The 19,721-nt window shown below is 37.5% G+C and overlaps 1 protein-coding gene across 1 annotated transcript in view; it reads left to right on the top strand.

The window, feature by feature from the left end:
- The window catches only part of LOC127645103 (cadherin-7-like), an 86,236-nt gene that overhangs the window by 46,886 nt on the left and 19,629 nt on the right, over window positions 1–19,721 (top strand). The window contains exons 8-9 of the mRNA XM_052128633.1: window positions 3,016–3,152; window positions 10,322–10,443. Coding sequence (XP_051984593.1) covers window positions 3,016–3,152; window positions 10,322–10,443 — 259 coding nt within the window. The remainder of the gene's footprint in view (window positions 1–3,015; window positions 3,153–10,321; window positions 10,444–19,721) is intronic.

The raw sequence follows: 19,721 nt of genomic DNA, 5'->3' as shown, positions 1-19,721 counted from the left end.
TAACAACATCAGCATTAAAGCTCAGCACAGTTTAGAAACATAACAGACTCATTAATTACACAAACTCAAGGAGCTCACCTCTTATTGGAGTTTCCACATTGAAGAGGACATTGTTCAAAATGGAGGAGGAGATTTTGGTTTCTATAGTGATTGACTCTTGCGCACCAGCTACCGTGAAATAGGGAGGAATAACCCCTCTAGGATGGCTATTTTTCCACAGAGAAAATAGGATGCATTTGACCAAAATGGTATTATCTTCAGAAAGCTGACTAACACACTACAGTATCTCTGCTTGAGTGTGGCAACAGACAGACACAAGTAATCGCACATGGTCAATCTCTCTCTCTCTCTCTCTCTCTTCTCTCACACACATACACACAAACAGGTTTGTTTCACTATATTAATGAGGGCATTGATTTCATAGCAGGCTAAATAGACATTCTATCCCCTAACTGTAACCCTACCCCTAAACCTAATCCTACATATATGTAGATTTAAAGCTAAACATAATTCGGCTGATTTAAAAGCCTTTTTTACAAGTGAGGACCACCTAAAATTACTGGGTTTTCTACCAGTTTCACTAATATTAGTGAGGACATTTTCAAACATTTGGCAATCAGAAGTATAGCCACACACACACACACATGTTGTGTTTCCATGTTTTATGGGGACTTTCCATAGACATAATGGTTTTTATACTGTACAAACTTTATATTCTATCCCCTAAACCCAACCCTACCCCTAAACCTAACCCTCACAGAAAACTTTCTGCATTTTAACATTTTCAAAAAACATAATTTAGTATGATTTATAAGCTGTTTTCCTCATGGGGACCGACAAAATGTCCCCACAAGGTCAAAAATTCAAAAAAGGTTTTACTATCCTTATGGGGACATTTGGTCCCCACAAAGTGATAAATACACACACACACACACACACACACACACACACACACACACACACACACACACACACACACACACACACACACACACACACACACACCATTTAGCCTTAACAGACTGTAGTGTTAGCGACAGACAAGTGCTGTTAGCAAGCACCTATGAAGGCCAGAACAGTATATGAGGTACTCATTTCAGGCTGAGTCGACCTAGGGGAGGCCCAGGACCAGTTCAGATAATCATCACTGTTGTTGGCCATGAGCAGGAATCGAACTCAGGTCGCCAGGTTCATAGCACAGCTCGCTAACCGCTACACTACCGCTCATCTTCATAGACATAATGATTTCTATACTGTATGAACTATAGATTCTATCCCCGAACCCTCACAAAAAACTTTCTGCATTTTTACATTTTCAATGAAACTTTGTTTAGTATGTTTTTTTTTTTTAAGCAATTTGAATTATGGGGACATAAGAAATGTCCTCATAAACCACATTTAATAAAACAAATCCTGGTAAACCACCCAAACTCCAATTTTTCCAATAACTTCTTAAAAACAGCCCAAGCCATGATATTAGTTCTAGTGACATTTTTGAGAGGCTTGAACGCATCATTTGGTTTGAACCAGCAAGGCAGATTCGGATCCATCGTGTAAGAAAGTCGTTCCATGCACAAATGCGTTTTTTAGTGAACGTAGTCAGTTTTTCATAATTTTAAAAGTTGACTTGTTCCTTGAACTGTTGTATATAAGCAATATCATATTTGCAATATGGCCCTATATCAGCACTGCTGTGATTACCTACGGCATTCAGCCGGCAACCTCGTGCCTGTGGCCGAATCAGAGCAGTGCTGATGTAGGGCCATATTGCACTTTTGCTTGTGTGATATTGTTTAATAATATAATATAATGTCAGTTTATTAAAATATTTAATCTTGATTAATCACATGATTTTTATAGTTAATATATTGTATTTATGATTATTTAAATTGTTATATTTTAAATTATTTGCTGGGATGGCCCCCAAAATAAATGTATTGATATAAGCGATTAATTAAGGATAAATCTACACTTACGCAAAAATCTACACTAAAAAACAAATAAATAAAATTACTGGTTACCTGAAAATGTAAGATCTAAATTTATTGGTATTATTCATGTCAAACATATTTTTTGACATCAGCATTTGCTTCATGTAGTAAGATCTAAATTTATTGGTATTATTCATGTCAAACATATTTTTTGACATCAGCATTTGCTTCATGTAGTAAGATCTAAATTTATTGGTATTATTCATGTCAAACATATTTTTTTGACATCAGCATTTGCTTCATTTAGTAAGATCTAAATGTATTGGTATTATTCATGTTAAACATATTATTTAACATCTCTTAATGAACCTGAATACGTTAGGTTACACCAGCAAAACACATTTTAAGGGTTAGATCTGGTAGAAATGGCTCTTTAAGGTAACAATTGCAGGTAACTACTTTTTACTGTGTACTTTAATGTGTATTCTCTAAAAAAAGGTATTTATATTAGGCTTTATATTATATTAGATAGTTAGATGGATGCTTATCTCTGTAATTTTAAGGATATTTAGATGTTTTGTTTTTTTATCTTGTTTTATGGATACATTAATCTCGTTTTACGCATGTTTGTGGAATTGTTCATGTATTTTTAGTGGAAAACAATACAAAAATACTAATTAACAAAATAATTGTATATGGTGATTAGGAAGACTACAATTTTTTTTTATTTGAAGCCTCTTTAAGCCCTTTATTTTTTTTCACCTTTTATAAAGTACTTTGATTATGGTGTGTTACAATAAGATAAACACATGCAAGTCATGAGTGCCATTATGATTGTATTTTATTATTTCCTTAGTTTATACAGGAGGGGATGTAAATGTTGGCTACAAATGATTTGTTGGCTCAGGTGTTATTTAGCTAAAAATGAAATGTTCATAATTTACTTGTTCTGAGCCTTAGGGCTTCTAGAAAATGATTTCTGATTTCTCTCTTAGACCTATGGCATTAGGGCATATCCATAAGACACATTAAAATGTAATGCTTGAAATTCATAATTGTTCTGATTTTTTGCACCTTTCCACAGGTATTCCATAGACAGAAACACTGACTTGGAGCGATTTTTCAACATAGAGGCAGCATCAGGGGTCATCAGCACAGCTAAACCATTAGACAGAGAAGCCAATGCCATACACAACATCACCATCCTGGCTATTGAAAGCTGTAAGTGAACTCCCAATCAAGTCATTTATAAAATGATGGAACTATTTTATTCCATTTCTGTTATCTGAAGATCTGAAAGTCTCTTTGAAATCTTTGAAGGTTACACTGACAATAATTGTCTTTCTTGGCTGAAAAAAAAAATGAGATGCAAAAAATGGTATATGAAAGAGGTTTGAGTTTTTCAGGTAAGTGCTCCTTTTTTTCATCGAACATGGTATGTTCGTTACAGAAACATCCACAACTTGATGTATCCTTCATGATTGAGCCTTCAGACAGTCTTTTTATTAAAAGACAGTCAACTAATTTTTGCTTTAAAATATTATATTTGTATTGTGAAAATTTGAGCAGCAGCATTTACATTTTTGCAATCCAAATTTCTACTAGGATGAAATGCAAATCAAAATGCAGGCATTCCCAGTAATTTCCCAATGAATATAATTATCTTGATGGTAGCAGACTTTGCTTGGGCTTACGGTTAGCACTGCTGTGAAGTGATCAATATATTTCAAACCATTTGCTATGAGCATGTGTTGTGCTGCTCTCTCCTGAAACTCAAACACGTGATCACGGAGCTACAGCTGTACAGTTGATATAGCGTAAGTGTTCAATCTGTGTAAGTGCTCTGGCCAGGCTTCGAACAGATGTTGGGCCATGGTGGATACCGCTGTCCACTGTCACCTCAACAATTTGTGTATTTTGATCGAGTCTTGTCCTGATTGTAGCCGATGGTGAGAATGGAAGCTTCCTCCTCACCTAGCAAAGTTTTGCTTCTGATTTTCACCATGACCTTCACTTTGCACAGACAGCCATAACCATATTGACTTGAGTGATGAAAGGGAATAATATCCATCAGAGGTTACATTTTTAACCCATATCCATAAATGTGGACACACTTAACCAATGTTTGCAGTTTCCCCTCCAAAGACAATCAGTCATTGTCAGTGGCACTCATGGTCTCTCAAATGGGTCTTGGCAGAGAATATTGAAATGTCCTCTTCTATTTATTCATAAAAATGAGGCTTGCTGGAACCCAAAAAGTCTATTCAAAGTCATTTGTCTTCAAGCAATGTTAGGTAAGGTCTTAATGGCTCAGAAAATCATAAGGGAGGAAATCTCAATTTTGGAAAATGGATACTTTAGATTCTGAGGGCAGCAATATTTGAAAGGGGCATTCAGGATAAAGTTGGCACTGTGTGCCATAATCTCTTTTTCTGGTCAATAATTTACAACCTAATATATTTGTGACTGCACTTAACATGGCGAATTATGAGTCTATGCCCAGAGGCATCACTTGTATGTGACATTATAGTCACTGTCCGTGCCATCGACTCTGAGGTAACTTATCACCCATTTTATTGTTTAGAGCATTGTAAAGCCAGTTATGATAAAAATCCAGCGATGGCAGGCTGCCGGGGTTTTTTCCGATCTCGCATCCTCTAAAAAGTCAAATTAATAGATGAATAAGCTCAAACCAAGCACTGGCTGCAACTCAGCATGTTTCCTGCAGGTGGGCTCTATATGGAGTTTTATAATCTAGGTTCAGGAGGAGCAAGGTCATTTAATCCGATCAATCACATCACTAGAGTAAGTGTATATAAACAGCCATTTACCTCTGTGCATGCTGTTAAGTCTTATAGGCATTCTGCCCCAGCCATTGCCCATGAACAGACCAATGCAAGTGACTCTGATCATCAGATGCAACTTCGCTGTAAAGCATTCACCTTCATCAGAACAGCTCTTCCATCCAAACTATCTCATTATTCAACAGAAGCTGACACAGCAGCTCATTTGTTTTTTTCAGTATTAACAGCTACCACGTTAAGTGTTATATTTTTACTATGTCTTTCTTTCTGTGCTCCATTATGCTCTGTATACATGCCAAACAGCTCTCTACGACTGCTCATTCGATCTCTTATCTAAACTTTCCACCCGGAACGGTCCATCTTGTAATCCTGCCTCCGTGAATGGGCGCTGCTCCGGCTTCATGCCACTAGAGTTCTATTACAGCTTCATTTGAACATGAGGGAAACAAAGATTAACTATTTAATTAAATCATCATTCCAACGCTCCCCAGCATTTCAATCTGGTTCTCCTGCACAGGTGATTCCTGTCATCCTCATTACCTCACCATGCAGCTCGTTTAGGGCGTGATCCATTCAGTGATTCTGTTCATCATCTTCTAACATGAATATCATGATTGTTCTCTCTTCAGTGTGCCATTTGGAGTGCGATTAAATCCATTCGGAACACAGGGGCAATCATATAAATGCAAACTCCTTCCAATCGACCGATACTCTAATTACAACTTCTTTTCAAACCAAAGCAGACATTTTAGTGCCAGGTCGCTGCCGCGCAGCACTTGCTCTGACCATTTTACAGCACACTGCAATTATACACAGTGACTCTGTCTGAACAGACATGAGCCAAATTCGGCTCTGCAAGAGGCGGATCAAGCAGCAAGTCCCAACTCATTCATTATCATTTTGCGAACTCGTCCCGCCTCTCAGCATTCGAGCTCGCCTCACTTTTATTTTTTACAGACCGTCTTCTCTACTTTTGCACGAATCGTTGGATTATAAACTTTTTAAACTTTTTTTTTTACAAGCTTGACCATACAAATTAATTGCTGCATGATTTTAAAAGCATTCAACAATCTTTCATAATTTTAAGCTCCACCCAAGTTTAAAGTAACCGGTTTAAATCGATGCAAATAATTCAGCTTGGCACCTTGCTTCAAACTCCAACATAAGTCATCTTTATAAGTTGTTTTATTTCACCTCTATTGCAAACAGTGCTCTTAGAGTATCTATTAAATCCAGCTCTCAGGCACAAACTCCTTCTATTTCATATATCCTCGTCAAAACGAGACAAGTCACCCATGCCAATAATATAGACTTGTGAAATGCTTATGACTCGCATTACATTGGAAACTATCAACAGAGGTCCAAACCAGACACTTAAGTTAACAAACATCAGACTACGGTATGCATCTGGGCATTCAGTTTCAGGTGCTTTCTAATTTCATGACTAACCAAATTTAAATTACATTGTTCATAAGCACAAGCAAGCATGTTTCCTGACATTATTTCACATATGTTCCCGATATTTAATCTAGCAAACAATCAGGCATCCGCAGTTTCTACGTTTACCACAATACCATGTTTTCTATTGGTTCAACACATTACTAAGAAAAACAAATGTGCTGTCCAGGTGCCGCAACTGCTGCTTCTTTCGGGCTGTGCGACTAAACCTCCCACGACACCGCAAAGAGTGCAATGCGCTGTCCAAGTGCTGCAACTGTGGCATTTTTCAGGCTGTGCGACCAAACCTGCTACGGCATCTCAACAGTGCTAATACACTGTTCAAGTGCTGCAATCTGCAATCTGCAATCTGGCGTCTTTAGGGCCATATAACAACTCTCACTGAACCATCACCCACCTAGCAACTAGAACCTAATCTGTTCTCCATAAGCCTGCATCTCCGCATCAGTCAGTTTCATTCGAACATAGCCTACCATATGCCCTTATGTCGAATGCCGTGCTCAACTCAGTGTGAGTTCTTGCTTATTTGCAGTGTAAACTTTTTACATAAAAACATGGGCTCTTCCTGTTAAATGCCGCATGAGTCCGTGCTTGAGAATTCATCCCGTTCATCCTACCATCGAATGCTGTGCAGGCCCACGCCTGCAGGTCCAGCCACTCGCAGCTTTAAACGAGCTCAGTAAAATTCAGCATAAACATTCTTACACTAATCGTATGCTCTCCCATTGAATTCTGTACAGTCATGTGCCCAAAGATTCAGCCCATTCATATCACAAATGCCATGCAAGTACGTATCCTGACATTGCCTCACATATGTTCCAGATGCCTTAGTTTTTCCACGCAACCCATTTTCTCTGCCAACATCCACTCCTCTACCCCTTCCTATCCATGGACCACTAGAGCCAATTCCCACGTGATGCTGCCTCCGCTGGAGAACCCCACTCAAGACCCATTTCCCTCTGCACTTTTTCCCCCTTTTTCACCCTTCCTTTCTATCATTTGAATCTTTCCTACTTCCTGCATTAGGTCACCTCTGCAAGCAAACTTCATCCCAAATCCCTCCTCCGCTAACCATAATTAAAGAAGAACACATTCCAGGCTCAAAAAACCACATTGCTGACTTTTCTAATTTTTCCTTTCAGAGATCCAGAGCCTTGGCCCTTGAAGCAAACCGAACACCAATCCCAGTTCCTCCCCATTCAGAATTGAAATTCCTTGGAATCACCCTCTTATACTCCTTCCCCATGTCCCCCAGGACTTCATTCTTCAAGCCATTCCCCGAACCCTACAAACATATCCGACAGCTTGGAAATGCTTCAGAGATCTCCACCTAAATTACAATTTGCAATTTCTCAATTTTTCTCCTCTCCATATTCTCCTTCACCTCACAACTCAACAAACCCAAAAACCTTCACCTCAGTATTATTAAAGGATACCTAAATGGCATCAATTTCTTCCACAAATTAATTTTTGGAAAAAAATCCCCCACAGTAAGCCAACCCCAGATCTCACTCCTCGTCATGGGCAATCACAATCCCAACCCATCAGAACCGATACTAGGCTACCCCTCATCATCGACCTTCTCATCTGATATCCAAATACCCTCTTCCAGGGCTACATATCTCAATACACCTCAAAAACACTAGACGCAATGTTCATTCCAACATTCTTCAGTTTCCTCTGATGTTCAGAACTCAAAATTTGACCCACGAATAAATCCCACCATTTTGGACCTCCATATCATAGATCACAAGAAAATCAGTTGCATTATCAAATAGAGTAAATCAGATCAGACGAAAGGAGGGCATCCAATTTTCATTTTCAACCTGCCCACTCTCATCCAGCCCTTCCAATCACTAGTACTTTGCCTCCACTACAGAGGTGCACAATTCAAAAACCCTCTTGAACCACTCTTCGTAGACAACAAAAACCAAGCAGTTTCCAACACAATCATGCCAAGGGCTCTCCCCATTTGATTTTCTGTAAGCGATTCCCTGTCTGAACGCAGCATAAAACATTTACGTTCATTTGTATCATGGGCTCCCTCGTTCACGGCTCGGATGACACCCCCCCCGAATGCTGTGAAGGCCATTCCCATTCAGCGACTGGGCTTGCCTGCTCGAGTGGCTGCCGAGTCTTCTCCTAAGGGGCTCGCACCGTTTGCCGCATGAGCCCACCCATCGAACTACCTGGAGGGAGACTTAGGGTCAATCTGGGAGGTTAGGATTTACGCCTCTGTCCGGGGAGACCCTGCCCTATCGTTAAGGTGTAACGATCCCTCCAGCACATTTCCCTGCTGCCGATACCACCACTGTCCCTTCATTGCTTTAACCAAAATTCACTCTTCAATCTCCTCTTATCCTACACCTGCCAATTTCCTATCCCTCAATGTGGACCCTAGCGTGAAGCTGCCTCAGCTAGCAGCCCCCCTCGAGTCTATCTTCTTTGGCACATCTGCCCATCTCACACAAGATAAGTCATGCAACCTATTTTTTTAAATTCCTTTGGGGGGCACAAGAGACTTTGCAATATATTTGATTTCATCTCAAACACAAGGATCCCTAGACAGCAGCTTGCTGTCCCGTTTTGCTGGCATCTCTTGGGGGGTAATCAAGCTCAGGTCAAGCATCGAGCCCTTTGCCCAGGATAGCAAGCCACACACGTTTACACTATATTCTAAGCAGGGTTACATTAACTTGCGAACTACTGAAATATATTGAGCTGAAGATACTAGGAGGTGGGAGACATACAGTATATTTACTAGCACAGTTTTATTAGGAAATGCATTTTCCTTAAACCTGAACTGTATTTGGTTGACCATTAGGCTGAATTCTGCTAGCCATGTAAAGAGGCAAGATAGTTTGATACATAAAATAAATCACTGTGTTTTCATTGAAAATCAACTTGGAATGAGCCAGCATATTTCCGGTCTGTTGCCACTGTGTTCACACCTGCAGAATTGATTTATTTTTGCTCTCCATCAACTCATTTGGCTGAAGACCACGACCGCATTTTGTCCTCCTCAATGCTCTCAAAATTATCATTGGTGCCAAAATTACCCTGAGATCAAAATGACAGAACAGCTTGCAAGAGTTTTTATTAAACCTAGTTGGTTAAAGGGATAGTTCACCCTTTATTTCATCATTACATAAAGCATAAATGGAGATGTCACGCAGATTGTTAGTCACAGTCACCTTTCACTTTTGTTGCATTTTATTTTTTTTCAGTACTGTGAAATTGAATGGTGATTTAAGGCTAACATTCTGCCTAACATCTTTTATTGTGTTCCATTGAAGAAATAAATTAATAAGGCCTGAAACATACTTTTTGCAAGTAAATGAAAGCGGACATGAGCATGGTCAATGGACAGCCTGGTTGAACATACTGTACTTAACTTGTCTTTTTGCTTTACTGTGATAGTAACAAACCTCGAAACTGAAGGGGATGATATAGTGACCTTTAAAAATCTCTGCTTTAAAACTATCTTGCTATAAATGTTTTGACTTCAGCTTAGTTGTTCATCATTATTCTCTGTACACTGTTGCTCTGTCATGACAGTAGTCAGCTTGAAAGAGAAAACTCACTGTAGAAGCGGACAGTTCATACTAATGTCTGTTATAGTGCCCCTTGCAGCAACACTGAGAATGCAACACATACTTGCAATGTGTTATGTATTGCGTGACATATTTTGGAGCACAATAATGCACAAAATCAAGCTTGCATTGCTAGAAGCATCTGCATTCACACACTTGCATACACCATAGTATGCTTCAGACTTAAAGGAATAGTTCACCTAAATATGAAAATTTTCTCATTTACTCACCCCTATGTCATCCCAGATGTGTGACTTTCCTTCATCCACTGAACTGAAATGAAGATCTTTAGAAGAATTTCTCAGCTCTTTTGGTCCATATAATGCCACTTGCGTTGGAGTGGAGATGCATTAAAAGTTAACGGAGACTGAGCGCTAACAAATTTTGCATTTTGGGCTGAACAATCCCTTAATTGTAACTCCATCATCTGAACAATGTAGATTCTGTAGATTCTGTCTGGGCCTGCTAATGTGTTGTTATATTTAAGTGTGTATTATCCTGTTCATTCATGGGCATTGTCTCTCTTTGATTTCAGTGGATCCTTCACAGGTGGGGAAAGGCATGGCTCTTATCACAGTGATGGACATTAATGACAATGCGCCAGTCTTTGCCATAGAGTATGAAACATTCCTGTGTGAAAGCGCTGGACCAGGAAAGGTATTGCGACGAACTCTTTACTCTTTAACAAAAATTATATATATATAAAATGTGATTACATACCCATTGAGTGCAATAAACAATGATTTATTCATAGCACAGCTTCTATGATACTGCAGAAATGAATTCTCCATTATTATTGTGGAGCATATCTAATAAATGAGAATAGCTATTATGTACTGCATTGTGACCCAATGCACTGTAAAATGTGGAAACCTGCAACTGTTACCTAAAGTAGATCTTTTTACTGCACCTGATCTAATGCATAAATTAGTTTTGCTGGTGTACATTAATACTGTTGATTATTGAAGTTGATTCAGACATGTTAAATAATCTTTTTGACACAAATAAACCAGTTAATTTAGATTTTACCATGTGAAGGACATTAGATATTTCCGAGTGAAACAGGATATTTGACGAGAAAAACATATTGGGCAGTGTCTTTATTTTATAAAGAAAAGTGGTTGTTACATACCAAAATGGAGTTAGACCTGAATGTGAGTTTGCTGAAAAACAAAATATGACTATTAGTTAACATTATCCAATACCCCAGTCTTTTCAGTGAAGAGCAAGTTATACAATTTTGATTAAAATTGTGAAGACAAACAATTTTTCTTTAAAATATCATGAACCAATGAATCATACACAGTAAGCCCAAGAGCATGCAATAATAAAATATTCAATTTATGATTTCACTGATGATTATAGATGTATATAATTCACATCCTTCATTAGAAACTCAAACAGAAAGAATGTGGGATTTGGTACTGAAGCATAGCCAGTAAAGAGCAGAGAGAGACACACAGATGGACAAAATGATAACAACGGGATTCTTGTGGCTCTCTGCTGCAGATCACTCTAATCAGGGGATCAAAACAGTGTGCGCTCATGTGGAAAAAGCTTTACACCAATGCAAATGAGACAGAGGTGACTGTGGCATGAAATTGGTTTGTTGGGGAGCGTGGCATTGTGTCATGTAGCCAAATGTGAGGTCCTGCATCGGCCAATTGCAGCAGCCAATTGCAGAGCACACAAAAACACATCCTCATTTTAGAGTCAGCAACAAGCCACATTCTCTGTCACATTCATATTCGAATGTTTGTCAGAATGTCATTACTTAGATGAATGTAGTGTAAAGGGCATAACGAATGGCACATACACATTATGGACCTTTGTTGTTCTAATGGAAATGATAAAAGCCACTGTCTAATTTTGTTTCACGATACACCAAATGATCTAGAAAGTTCTGTGTAATGTCAGAGCGTGAACATTGTATTCAACTCGATGCACTTTACACTTAATGTTGGATCACACTACACAACTTTTAAAATATAAACAGATTATACACTATACTAGGTATCACACACACTGTATCACACAGACAGAAACTGGGCATTACAGACCAAACGACCAGACTGATCACACTTTGAATTCGACAACAGGAATTTGAAAGTTCTGCTGCTAAAATCGAAATTGAAACACCTGCCTCAGTGGCCGAAGTTGAAATGTTGTATTTTTAGTTGTAAATTATGTTACAAAGTTAACAGTAATTCACTTTATTAACTGTACTCGCTAACCCAAATCCTTACCCTAAACCTAACCGCCAGTGGAGTACAAATCTGATTGTATTGTGAAAATGTAACCTCCGAATCACATTTCCTATTGTTTGTGTGAACGTGATTACTTTCGAAGCCTGTGTCTCAGAGATTCAACGTACTGTCGGTAGCATCAAAGAGAAAGATAAACTTGTTTGAGTTGATGGAAAAAAATTTCTGATGGGGGATGCTGCTTGTCAGTTATTCGGGAGATGGGTTTGATTTCAAGGTACATGAACATTTGGAAGCAACATGTCAAATTCATGTGATCATGTTGAAATAACTAGGACTACACGACTGTCAAATCAATCCAATTACAAACTGACATGGATACACACAAACTCCTCTTAACTCTTGTCATAAACTTTGTTAGAGGCACTAATTCTTAATTCTTGCCACAACTGAGTTATCTTTTCCTTCATCATGGAGCTCCACTGAGTGTTTTTTCACCATTTCCATTTCTTCATGGCAAACTCCCTTAACTCTCAACATAGGCTCGTTTTCCACTGGGTGTTCTCCATATGACTTCACATTTGAGTCAGTAAGCAGCTTCTCACAGCAACATAATTTTCCTGGGATGTTAAATAACAAACATGGGAGCCGAGGAAGACTTTGCTATTTTATTCTCCATTGCCTTGCTTTATTTCCAGATATTATATATAAATCCCCATCATATACTACTCGATTCTGTCAACTCCAACTGGCCCAAAATGTGCTGACTAGAGCCGACTAGCACGGGCTAAAATCAGTGTTAATGTTGTGAAGTGTAATCCAGCCTTTAGAGAGCATCTACTGCAATACAACTCTCTAAAAAACCAATTGGAAAATAAGTAGATTTTTATCTTATCAGCAATTATTAGAATTGATTTAATTTTCATTGCTCATAGATCTTTTATGGATAATATACACTGAAAGACAAATGTTAACCCAAAAATGTGTTTCAGTGGTAACATCTAAATTAATTAGGAAAAAATTATATTTAACATCACTGAATCGACCAGAATATATTAAGGATTGGATCAGGTAGAAATAGCTCTTAAAAATAACAATAGCAGTATAGCATTTTCTACAACGTACTCTCTTAAATCAAATTTCATCTGGTGTGCAGTAGCTGGAACCCTACTTGGTGACTGTAATCAGTTAATTTACATGTTTGACAGCAGGTGTGTATTTAGTGGAGAATTAATAGTTATGCATTGGCAGAGGCGTTTGAAACTCCAACTCATTATGTTACAATATTATTATTTGTGTATCAGAAACTGACTTGATCTAATCAGTAATTCTGGGAGCAATGAATGGATAATGAAAGATGTTTTCCTTTTTCTTAATAAAACAATCTCTCCCACAAGAGCTCTCAACAGAGAGAGAACAAAACAAGGCTACAGGGTCCACTGTGTGAAAGATACAATCCCCTGTAGTGGCATCATTGTCTGAGCCATAACAATTAGACCTGGCCTCCTGTGTCCCTAAAGTAACAGAGAATCATGTTTGTTTTTCCTAAGTGAAAAGGTGCTGGTGGGTTTTCTTCACAAATGCTATGATCTCAGCCTTGAAATGTATTACTTAATTCCCCAAGAACATTCTGTATGTGTTTTGGACAGCTCTTGCTCATATAAAGGCTAAATTACTTTGCTGTCTCTCAGAGGAACAGTGGATCAGCCTCTGCTTTTTTAATCTAGATGAAAGCTCCTGTATGTTTTCATAATCATTTAAGCTTCCCAAGTGAAAAATCTTTAACCATGGGACCTCTTGAGTGATGCAGCAGTGATAGTCAAATGGCATTCTTGATAACACAGATCTCTCTTGGGATTCTTAGCATGATGACATGTCCTTATCATAGCCCTTAAACCCCTGTACCTGCAAAATGGACACTCTCCGACATTCTGGAGTGGTTTTGGTGACAGTCATGAGGCTGAATCTGACAGTCAAAACCTTTGAAAGAGTTGTTCTGAGAGCCGTTAGACAAGGAATTATGTAGTGTATGCTGTGAGATGCAATATTATCAACTAACAGTGATGACACTTTTACGTTCTTTGTCACTTCAATGCCTTGCAAAATAGCCGTGACTGCCGTTCGCCTATTTGCGGTGGAAGCAAAATTGGTTATTTTCCAGCAAACGTGTGTGCTTGTTGTCACATTGTTATCTACAAGTGTATCTCCACTTTGTTGTTTTCATACACCTCATCTGCACATTTGTATATTTAGTTTCACACCTGCGCCATCAAGAAGCCAGCCCCTCTGAAAGAGACTATATAGAGCTCTTGAATTTGAATGAACTCCTCAGAATTGCCTGGAGAAAGAATGAATTGTTGCATGTAGTTGCATGGGAAACCTGTTCAGAACCAGCTAATTCAGGTTTTGAGTTCAAATGAAATTGTTTTGCTTTCCCAAACCAGGTTTATTTTCATTTTTTCTCAACGTATTGGTAGACCACAGTTTAGTAGAAGATTAAAAGTGCAAAAAACAAAAAAAAACAACAATGTTGAATCAGATCCAGATCCGCTTTGCTCATTTTCTGACCCATGATAATCAAAAACACTCACTACAAAAAGGTTTTTTAAGAACAAAATATTTTCTCTTTAGGATTTCTTGTAGTGACTGACTGTTACAGGTTTAATGTCGTTTTTATTTCTCTTTCATTAAACTGGTCTTTTTAGTTTAGTTTATTTTTCTTTAGTGCTCACTTTTGATTGTTAGTTTTAGTTTCATCAGTGTTTCCTAATGTCAGTTTAGTTTTAGTTTTACAGTATATTTTGTGTTTTATTTTAGCAGAAGTATTTTAGGGCTGCCAAAGTTAAAGTGTTCACTGATATAATTTAAATATGTTTATTACATGTTACTTTGGAATACTCTATTCTAATTGGTTGATGGCGTCTGATATATCTGAGTAACAACCGCACATCAAGGGATTAAAGCTACTCATCCAGGTATTGCGAGTCATCTTTTATTCTTCTCAGATCACTGTGATCTCTACAAGTAAGCTAATAATATAATTTAAGCTCAAATCAATGTTTCATATCCATTAATTGAATTACTCTTATAATAGGCTGGATAATGAGGAGTCTATAGAACTACAGAACTATAGAACACACTACAGTAATGTAATGCTCATCTGCCATTGAAAGGGGTGATATGAGATGGAATGGGATGATATGAGATAGAGGTAACTTTCCTCATCAATGCATCCGAGTCTAAAACAGATGGCTTGTTGAAAGAGGCCCCCGGATCCCCATCCAACAAGTGCCTATAATGGGGTCACACCAAACAAATATCTTCACCTTCCGTTTTCAGCTTACATATCTTTCCTCAGTGCCCTTGGTTTCGCTTTTGTTCCTAATACGACTTTCAGAATATAATAGAACCTTCAGAATATGAATGGAAGCTGCAGTCTCTAAATGAGCCAGATGATTTGTTACAGGTGATTTAGCCGATTAGATTATAAGGAGCGAGTGTTTGCCCAGGGGCTTTATTTTTTATCTCTTTAAGGTCGTCTATATTCTGCCTTTTCTCTTTATGCCTCAGAAAAATGGTCAGCAGTGACGGGCTGACAGACCGATGCTTTAGAGTGCACGTGACTGCTGACTCTCCACAGGCGGTCTCACTATAGTGAATACTTCCCCTGTACTCTCTATGAGTGATATTCCTTTCCCTCAGCCAATTTCACATGCTGGAGAAAAGACTAAAATCACCCATATTTTTTCATATTTTTAACTTCTTGCCTTCGTAAGGGGTATTTTGTGATTTTTAAAACTCATGTTTTGTTGAGATTGACTACTGTTTTTATGGTAGGAGTCTTAGAGTCCCCAGTGGTGTACAGTAAGTGAAAAAATAATAGTACATTTTAAATTAACCATTTCTTTTTTTCTTAAATTCTTATATGTTCCTCTCACCTGATCAAAATTCAGTACACATATATTTTTGAAGCTTAAACCTCTATTTGATAAGAAAGTAAGTTTGCACTTTCATGTATAAAAATGTAAATAAATGTTAAAATGTAAACTGTTTTGGGTCAGTTTGAGCCCGGCATAAACACATTCTAGAAAAATACAGTAAAACAAATCAACGTACCGGTAAATACATTTCAGGGATGTCAAAGAATGTTAGCAAGTCTAAATCCATTGCATTTATTCATATTTCAAACCTGGGGTCATTGAGAGAGTAATGTTTTTAAATGGTTGGAGCGTATTATAAAGTTGAAATTTTGTTTGCAATAAGTTCTCATAAACATTAGAAAAAGTCATAAAATATCAACCAGATACATCAAGAATTTATTTTTTATTTTTTTTCAAGTTTTATAAAAAATTTTTTTAAATGTTTTTAAAATAAAAACATAGTATTTATGTATAAGTTTGGTACTTTTGCTAATGTTTGCTAAACCTCATACCCCCCAAAACCATTTAAATTTAAAATGGTTTTGGGGGTATAAGGGTTAATACCCTGAAAATGACTGGATTCTCCATGTCTCCGTGGTCGGTAAATGCAAAATCAGGTTTTCTTTAAAACCTTAGGTACTCTGCCTTGGCAAAGAGTTCTTATTCATTTTAAATGAACTCATTGCCTCATTGATTTTATCAATACACTTTGTGTTTGCCTTAATGGACTATCTGTAATTAATTTTGTGACAGTTTACAGTAATCAGCGCTCAGTGTGGAGGGAACATCCTGCACTGTGTGTCATTTAAGCAGGAGAGTTTTTAATAGCATGGTGTTTTACTATTTCAAAAATATTTACAGATAAAAGATAAATCCTTCATAGTTCCTATTGCCAAATAATCACTTAGCGTAAGTAGGGGGGTGGCGTTAAATATAATAACCCAGTGGAGAATTAAAGCTCTGAAAAGCTGTTGGACAGTACAAGGTCAAATTCCTCCAGTGAACAAGGAATATATATGGATATACAGAGCCTGATAGCTGTGGCTCGGCTGCTTGACCTGTGCATAGGGTTTTAGGAGATTTTCTAGCAGATTGAGTTTATGCTGACTGCAGTCTGACACAAGGGAAGAGCTGTGCACACACTATTTAACCCAGCCAAAGCCCACAGATTGGCTACAACAGTGTGTCAGGAGAATCTTCATAGTGTACCACCTGATGGTTCACCCTGATATTCATCTGTAAATCATAGCAATTTGCCGCGCTTCGGGGGTTTCGGTCCAGCTTTAACACTGGGATGGCCCTCTACTTTGCTAAATCCCTGGGTGCCTTATAAGCGTTAGCTTACTGGCAGTCTATCCTCATGATGTTGTTTGCGGCACAATTTAGAATTAATGTGAAATTTGACATTGTGAAATGTGTATACCACCTTGAATTCAGTTGATAGCTGAAGTTTGTTCCATATTATAAAAAGTTTGCTCCAGTCCTCAAATTTGATTGGACAATTGGGTTCATATATATATATATATATATATATATATATATATATATATATATATATATATAACAAAAGGGAGATTTGGTATAACAACAAAAATAACCAATATATTTTTTTCATGATGAGCTTTTTGTCAGTGCAAGACTAATTTTGTTCTTTTTAACCCTGTTTTATTGTGAACCCTTGTGTTTTTATATTTGGGGTGCCAGGGATCCCAATGATACATGTGTAAAAATAGTAGTTATTTAAAAATTATTTTAAATGTAGTTCTTTAAATATATTTAGATAATCTTAACATGTGAGAATTAATTGCATTTATTCATGACGGCAATCCATGATTTCTCTGTATCTACACTGGAGTACCCTGTAACATGTTTCACTACTTTGTCTTTGGGCTCTCTGTATGTTGCTTGCTTGATGCTTTGCTTTGGCTTCTTTTGGAGACATTTCTGTTGATTTAGAAAAAAATATAAAAATTAATATTTTGTCTGAAACGTAAATTACAGTGGCCTCATATCTATGGCAGAATTACAGCCATACTGATGTTCATTACAACAGTACTCTTGTTCAATATTGCTTAATATTAGAGTGAAATTTTCAGGTTGCACTGATTCTTGAGATAAGGGTCAAAACATGTTTTAAATCTTAGTTTATTAATTTATTTTATTTATACTAAATTAATTTGAAATTAAGATATTTGTAAACAAAGATCTCAGCTAATGAACCAAGCAAGGGAACAGGCTTTTCTAAAAACATTTTCTGAAAATTTATATGTATTCACTTCATACATTTTTGTTACGCACTGTTAGTTTGTTCATTTGTGTCAACTCAGTCAGACACACTAAAATGCATGCTATTTTAATTTTAATAAAGATCCATCCAACAAGAGTGTGTCGTTAGCAAGGCTCCAGACTAAAACATGACTTAAGAGCCAAATGGCTGTTTTTAGATTGCTATTCAGAAACAAGATAGAAAGCTGAAGAACAGTTAGACAGCAGATAACCCATTAATAGGAGGTTTAATAAACAGTATTCATAGTTGAGAAGATAAGTTTGCATTCCCTTTTGTCTCATAAATATTCACACCACTTTCATAATTTATACAAATATAAGAGATATATTTTTTTAATTAGTACTACCCTTCAGAATCTACATTACAGATAATTACATAATGTATAGTATGCATATTGTACTGTGTTGTCTTATTGAGCATCAATGAATGTTTGCACCTTGTGTAATCTTTGTGTTCAAGTCCCTCAACTCTCCTAAGTGTCAAAAGCTTGATCTCATACACCGATCAGCCACAACATTAAAACCACCTGCCTAACATTGTATAGGTCCCCCTCGTGTCACCAAAACAGTGCCAACCCTATTGTTCACACCACAATTGTACAGAGCAGTTATCTGAGATACTGTAGACTTTGTCTGTTCGAACCAGTCTGACCAGTGTCTGTTGCCCTCTCTCATCAACAAGGCATTTCTGTCCACAGAACTGCTGCTAACTGGATGTTTTTTGTTTGTGTCACCATTCTGAGTAAATTCTAGAGACTGTTGTGTGTGAAAATCCCAGGAGATCAGCAGCATCTGAAATACTCGAACCAGCCCGACTGACACCAACAATCATGCCATGGTCCAAATGATTGAGATAATATTTTCCCCATTCTGATGGTTGATGTGAACTTTATCTGAAGCTTCTGACACATATCTGCATGATTTTATGCACTGCACTGAATCGCATGGATGATTGTTGGTGCCAGATGGGTTGGTTTGAGTATTTTTTAACTGCTGATCTCCTGGGACTCTCTCGCGTTGGGTTTGTTGTTGCATGCGGTGCAGCAAGCTCGTCAGAAACAGAATGAGAGAAAAGTGCCATGAGACACACTGGTGCACGCTCTAAAAATCTATACAACAAAATGATGTATGAACACACACAACCTGACTGTCACCAGCGGCAACTACATTTTAAATTATGGTCGCAATCAATTATTTTTATAGAATTGCAATTTAAATTATTATATTCACATTTGCAAACAATTTAGTCGCTGTCTGGAGCCCTGCATTAGTTATATAATAATGGTGTTCAGTAACGGAGTTACAGTATGTGAGAAAATACATTCTATATATTTTTTTCTTTTTTCACACTATTCTGAAAATTCTGACTGTGTTGTACTCAGGAGCCATTTTGTTTTTTTCCTCAGTTAAAGCTGCCTCTATTACCTAAACTAAAATGCCAAATATATCCTACAATTCTAACAGAAATTATCATAATGAAAATGACAGAGTTGACATGTTGAAGCTGTGACTGCAGAGACTTAAA

The sequence above is a fragment of the Xyrauchen texanus genome, chromosome 6, assembly GCF_025860055.1.
Source record: "Xyrauchen texanus isolate HMW12.3.18 chromosome 6, RBS_HiC_50CHRs, whole genome shotgun sequence".
In the NCBI taxonomy this organism is placed as follows: Eukaryota; Metazoa; Chordata; class Actinopteri; order Cypriniformes; family Catostomidae; genus Xyrauchen; species Xyrauchen texanus.
This window is presented reverse-complemented; position numbering and strand designations above follow the sequence as displayed.